The 6,695-nt window shown below is 40.0% G+C and overlaps 1 protein-coding gene across 1 annotated transcript; it reads right to left on the minus strand.

Moving 5' to 3' along the window:
* Positions 1-226: 226 nt before the first annotated feature.
* gpr37l1b (G protein-coupled receptor 37 like 1b) lies at positions 227-2,768 on the minus strand. The gene is made up of 2 exons (XM_042098231.1): positions 2,024-2,768; positions 227-1,496 (listed from the first exon to the last, which is right to left on the minus strand). Exons 1-2 carry the CDS (start codon positions 2,678-2,680, stop codon positions 636-638), a joined length of 1,518 nt encoding a protein of 505 aa, XP_041954165.1. The 5' UTR covers positions 2,681-2,768; the 3' UTR covers positions 227-635.
* Between the last annotated feature and the right edge of the window lie 3,927 nt (positions 2,769-6,695).

Here is a 6,695-nt window from a genome sequence, read left to right on the forward strand (position 1 = left end):
ACCATCTGGCCAACCAAAAAGTGTATCAGAAATGTTCTTTGCTTAAAATGAATAATCTAAAATTTCTCAGGTTAATTTATATTATGATTATGATGACACACAATGGGCCTGCCTTGCATTGCGCCCCCACCTGGCCAAGCAAGTAAATGTGCCAGAAAATAACATGCAAAAACAAATAGCACACACATCAAATATGTACATTTTACAAATGCACCACGTTGGTGCTTTGTTGGATCCTGAAATGTCACGGGTTGCGGCCCGCAGGTGCTCGGGCCCGCCATTGCCGCTTGCGGCTATATTTTTTCTTGTATTTTAAAGTAGACTCTAGTATCATGAAGCCGTTTCTTTCAGCATACAATTGGTTTTCAAATCAATCTAGTTTTTACACAAATTCCAGATTGTCTTCCATATCACATTTCAGCATGTCTTGCATGTTGTGAGATATGTTAGTTATGATCACTAGTTATACTCTATATGTTGTAGTTTTTTCAGACTTACACATTGTTAGGGTAACACAAGAACACAACCACAACACTGGACCTGGAAGCTATCAGCTGTAACTACATTTCCACTGCCAAACTAGAGTCCTGTCACTAAGAAATCCATCATGTAGGACACAAGAACAAGACCCTTCCTCAGCTTGATGTTCCAACGGCAAGGATGGAGGAACTGTCCTTTGCTTTATCAAAAAAAATGGAGGAAGACATATCCACAGAGCTCTTCAGCTTACTCTCTGAGCCTGTTGTGCCGGTGGAGACAAAGGAGGATCTGGCAGCAACTGGATGACACTCCTCACAACAGCAGCAGCAGCAGTCCATGAAAGCCTGTCCCAGAGACTTACAAAGACACAGTAGTAGCACTGGTGTGACAGATGACTTGAAGAAAAGAAAAAAATGGTTGATAAGCACCAGTAGTGCTGCCACACTCTCAGATACTTGCAGTGGGGCATATGCTTGTGTTAGGTTACACACATTCTCAGGAAGGGTGCACAAGCCATAGACTACAATCAGTGCCAAGACAGTGCAGTTCAGTTGCCGCTCTACCTGTTGTACATGTTGCAACTTCTGTTTCTTGGAAGGTAAGTGGTCCTCTGAACTCTTGACTGTGCTTCCCTCTGACACATGGCAAGTGGCTAATTGACATAGTAATGTGAAAATCACAGGTAGGCAAAAATAGCAGCCAAAGTACCACCATGTACGTGCTTCATGGTAGTTCATCACAATAGCATAAATGGACTCAGGAAGGTCGGTGTAAGGGCTCATAATACAGGAATCAACCACTATGCCCAGGTTAGCAGACTTAACTGGGTGTAGCTGCCATAACAGAAGTTCTGGAGCTGCCAGGACCATTGAGCCCAACCATACCACTACAAGCTTAACAAACACTGACTGGCATCGTTCCACTCTCCGTGCCTTGGGCTGAGAACTGGTTGCAGCATGAAAGCGATCAATGCCCAGGGCACAGAGGCCAAAAGATGTCACACCCAAAGATGTTACCTAAGAGGATAAGAGATAAGGATGGTGTTAATCTTTCACAGGGCAAACTAGTGTGGACATTGTCTACAAACACCACCACCAATGCTCTCACCAATAATTACCATACGTTTTACAGAAGAGTGTCTGGGTACTCATACCTTAACTGACTCATTGCTAAATTGACTGTTGCTCTTGTTACTGTTGCAGTTCTAAAAGCTTGTTTGTACAGCATAAAGATGTACTTCTCTGCTGTATATGCTATATGAAACAGTAAAATCACAAATGTATACAGATCTACATGTACATTTGATCATTTTTAAAAATTCTGAAACATACTCTGTAACACTCACTCAAATACTGTCCTGTTCTACTTGTCACATTATTTCACAATGTACAGAGTTCTTATTATGGAAAGAATCACTAAGAGTTGATACATTTACATTAAAAGAAATATTCACATTCAGTTTAGACATTCACTCATGTTATAACTCCTCCAGTTAAGTGATGACATACAGTGGTTAAATATACAATACTTTTAATAAACATACCTCCATGTATGGCACAACCTTGCAAGAGAAATCTCCAAGAAGTCGTTTGTTGGTCAACTCATGAAAAACAACTACCGGTAAACAGAAGCACAGTACTAAAAAATCCCAGAAAGCTAGGCTGGCCAGGATACAGTTCCAGGCACTTCGCATGAAATAGTTGTGCCACACGATGCACATTACTGCCAGATTCCCCACAATACCCACTGCAAACACCACAAGCGAGAGGAAGAGAACTCCATAAGCACTATAAGAGCTCTCTGTCACCGGAAATAGTGGATTGTGAATAAGTGTAAGGCCTAAATCAGAAGCATTAACTTGGTCCAACTCAGTAGTCCCCACAGGAGGATGAATAATGGAGGTGCTATTTTCTGGATTGGGCATAGTTGTATGATTGGGATTGTCTGTGAAGAAGTTGAAGGTAGAAAGCTCATTCCCATTCGTTGCTTCCTCCAGGTCCTCTGCCGCTCGGGCCACTCTGCTATTCTTGGTATTCAGATCCATTCCATCCAAATTACTGTGGGTAATAAATGAATCAATATCTTCCTGGACTAAGACAGACATTACGGTTCCTGTCTGTATATCCCTCTGTGGAAAAGTTAATACCATTGAAGCCAGTTCAGAGAACAATAGCAGAGAGAATGACACCAGCATGTTCATATTTTACGATATTTTGCTAACTGACAAAAGTTTGATATAGTGGCTGTGTCAGAGATCCTAGTTTGAGGCTTGGTGTCCCATGTGCCTAAATGAGTGTGACAATCAGGTCATACATATGCATTAACAGGAAGTGGGCCTCATTCAAAGAGGAATGCAACGCCTTCTTTCACCCTCCCTGGCCCCCCTTTGGGACAGTGCTAAAAAGATCTGTCAGTTAAGCCATCTTTGGTGCAGGAAATACCCCACCTTCTGGTGAAATCAACACCCTACAGTGGGATTTACAGACCGGAACTGTAGTAAAGAAATTAGTATCTTTAACAAAATCCCAATGACCCACAATTGTAACCCTTGAAATTGTCGTAAGAAAAATTGCTACTGATTTTTTTTGCTTGGAGTTTAGTAAATGTAAATGCTAAACTGTGTTGAATGAAAAACAAGCTTTTTGGCAAGAAGTGGGATGGTGTTAAAAAGAGGGATGAATATACGGGAAATAATCTATCTATAATCTATAATGGAGGGTCTGAGATATTGTGAGGTTATTTTTCTTTTACAGGCTCTGGGAACCTTGTTTGAGGTATCATGAGAACTTATACAGGAACATTTTATATCGAAATCTGGCTGCTTCAGACAAGACTCTGAAAGTCAGTCATGATTGACTTGTCCACCAAGACAATGATCCAAAACATATGTCTGTGGGGAACACTTGTCTATATTAGCACATTAGCACATATGCATAACCCCCCCCCCCCCCCACACCTCCATGCCACAGCCGAACTGTGGCCACACTTATACATTTTCTTAAATAGTTAAATATATAGATATATAGACTTGACTTGACTTTATTTCTGCATTGTTGCACTGTTGGACTTACTCACTTGCACTATCACCATGACCATTATCACCATTGCACTACCACCATGACACTCATTCACACAGAGCACCTTAGAGCACCTTACCATACCTTACTATGCACAGAGAATCACAGGCTCAGTCCCTGCCTCAGTCATTGCAAGCGCCTCTGATTGATTAATCACCACTATGTGGATACTGTTTTTAGAATTGATTTAGATTAAGTGTTAGTTAGTATAATTTGTATTTTTGTAATTTGTATTTTAGTATATTTTTATATATTGTATTTAAGTTTAGTTAGTATAATTTGTATTTTAGAATATTTAGCATATTCTTTATCTTCTACTGTCCTTATTGCTTAGTTGTGTTTTTATATTATATACTATAATTACTCTTTCTGCTGTTAGAGAATGTGTTGTGTTGTATGTATGCTGCGGAGACCTTGAATTTCCCCTGGGGATCAATAAAGTATCTATCTATCTATCTATCTATCTATCTGTCTATCTATCTTGTCTTAGAGGGGGAAGGAGAGAGAAGAAAATGAAGGGATTACTTGGTGTAAGATTACTTGACTTAAAATAAGTCAAAATCTTCTTAAATTAAGGCAGCAAAAAACAAGCAAATGTATCTGCCAATGGATTAAGAAAATGTACCTTATTGAAGATGAGATTTAAAACAAATTGTCTTAAATCTTAAGATATATATTTTCTTAATCCATTGGCAGATAAATTTGCTTGCTTTTATGTCTTAATTTAAGAAGATTTTGACTCATTGTAAGTCAAATAATCTTACAAGAAAGCTCAAAATAAGTATCCTTATACTAAAAACAATAATAATTAGTGGGTTTGATCCAGCAAGACCACTATTGTTCTTCTTAAGTTTTCTTATTAGTGGGTTTGATCCAGCAAGACCACAGCGGGCTTGCGGAGCAAGCCCACTATTGTTCTTCTTAAGTTTTCTTCTTATTATTAGTGGGTTTGATCCAGCAAGCCCACAATTGTTCTTCTTAAGTTTTCTTTATTTATTAGAGGGTTTGATCCAGCAAGCCCACAGCATGGCTGAAAGCCATGAGGTACACGGCTTTGCCATGCTGTGGGCTTGCGGAGCAAGCCCACTATTGTTCTTCTTCAGTTTACTTATTAGTGGGTTTGATCCAGCAAGCCCACTATTGTTCTTCTTAAGTTTACTTATTAGTGGGTTTGATCCAGCAAGCCCACTATTGTTCTTCTTAAGTTTTCTTATTATTAGTGGGTTTGATCCAGCAAGCCCACTATTGTTCTTCCTAAGTTTACTTATTAGTGGGTTTGATCCAGCAAGCCCACTATTGTTCTTCTTAAGTTTACTTATTAGTGGGTTTGATCCAGCAAGCCCACTATTGTTCTTCTTAAATTTTCTTTATTTATTATTCCTGTTCACCCACTTTTTGGCCGAACTACTGCTCCTAGACCGTTTGAGCTATCGACGCAGTTTGAACTCCAAAAATTCAGGCCCGAACCGGTGTAACTTGCTTGTTACTTTCGTGTCGCTGGCCCTTGTCGTTTTCGCGGTATTCTCGTTTTTCGGCGTTTTTGGGCCCCATTGAAATGAATGGCGGAATGTTCAAGGATTCTAATTCCGATTGTGACATCACAGCTCTAATTGTTTAAGCTTGCACCTGGCAGAGTTCTGAGCCATCTGGCAGAGCTCTAATGGGCTGGGCTGGGCTGTCTGTGTATATGAAGGTGTGTGCATGTAACTTTTGACCCGTATGTCCGATTTTCATGAATGAGGTACCGTTGGAATCCTCGAATGAAGCCCAGTTCAAAAGGCCTTGCCAGCACCAGTTCTAAAGGTAATGTAAAAAAAGATTCACGCTCTGCCATCTTTTTTTAAAGCCAATCCATGTTGATACAGGTCATTAAAAAAAAATATATATATATATATATATATATATTTTCCAAATCCATTCAGCCCAGTTCAATGCCTTGCCAGCACCAAGTGTAAAGGTCATGTAAAAAAAGATTCGCGCTGTCTCATCTTTTTTTTAAAGCCAAACCATGTTCATATAGGTCATTAAAAAAAAGTATTTTCCCAATCCATTCATTCCAGTTCTATGCCCAGCTAGCTCCATTCAAACCTAGTCATGTGTACAGTTGTATAGATTATAACATTGAGAAACACATTCATACAGATATTAAGCACATCCACGCAGCACTACCATTCAAGTTAAGTTACTCATCATTGCCCGGCAAGAAGTCCACAATCAATTCAATTGTCTTGCCACGATCTGTGGAGCTTACAGGTTCTATAGGTTCTGGGTTTTGGATGCTATTTTACCTAACGATGAGTCTCTTCATGACGGTGTGTTGCAATGCATTCTGGGTGCTGTGCTGTGATTAGAGTAAAAATAAATCGCTACCAAGGCTCCAAATAGCAACACACTTACACCGTAGCATAATGAGGGTATCTACATGTAAACCGAAGCATTGAGAACTGTGTAAGTCTATAGGCAGTTTATTAAAAAGAAAAACAGTACCGTTCACGTCTCGTTCACATATACAGACGGGCGCCATCTTGGGAAAACACAACTCTCTGGGATGTGGCGTAAATCTTGCGTGAAACCTTGTTGCCGGAACAGCAGGGAAGAGGCAACAGGATAGCAGCACGAAAGATACACAGGATACACACGGAATTCGAACGAATTTGAAGACATCGAAGAACGAACCCTTTTAGTTTGATGGACGTCCTTATCAGTCTATGGTCTAACTTATGAACGTGTCGGGTCAACGTCAACAATAAGTAAGTTAGGCTAACGTAAACGTTAGCTATTTGCTGTTGTCATATGCAACCCACATAACAATTTTTGGTTCGCTAAAGGTTCTGGGAAGGTTCGTTGCAGGTTCGCGGAAGGTTCTCTCCGAAGGTTCGCTCACGGTAGTGCAGGAAAGTTTTCTGAACGTTCTCCGAACCTTCCCTAAAAGTTCCACGAACGTTCAGCGAACCGTCAGTGCAGGTTTGCAGTTCCTTCAGCGAACCTTCCCGGAAGCTTTAGCGAACCAAATATTGGGCACTACTAGTAGTAATAATAATAATAATAATAAGCGATGATAATAATAATAAAAGTAATAATAATACTCCCGGATGTAATATTGGCGACTTATTCTTGCCACCTTATAAGACAGGCTAT

The sequence above is a fragment of the Alosa sapidissima genome, chromosome 7 (assembly GCF_018492685.1).
Source record: "Alosa sapidissima isolate fAloSap1 chromosome 7, fAloSap1.pri, whole genome shotgun sequence".
NCBI lineage: Eukaryota > Metazoa > Chordata > Actinopteri > Clupeiformes > Clupeidae > Alosa > Alosa sapidissima.

Bases quoted from the DNA above. Each gene is read 5' to 3' on its own strand.
- gpr37l1b (XM_042098231.1), bottom strand. From the start codon at position 2,680: ATGAACATGCTGGTGTCATTCTCTCTGCTATTGTTCTCTGAACTGGCT. The intron at 1,497-2,023 runs GTATGTTTATTA...TTATCCTCTTAG, and splicing joins AGGTTGTGCCATACATGGAG to GTAACATCTTTGGGTGTGAC.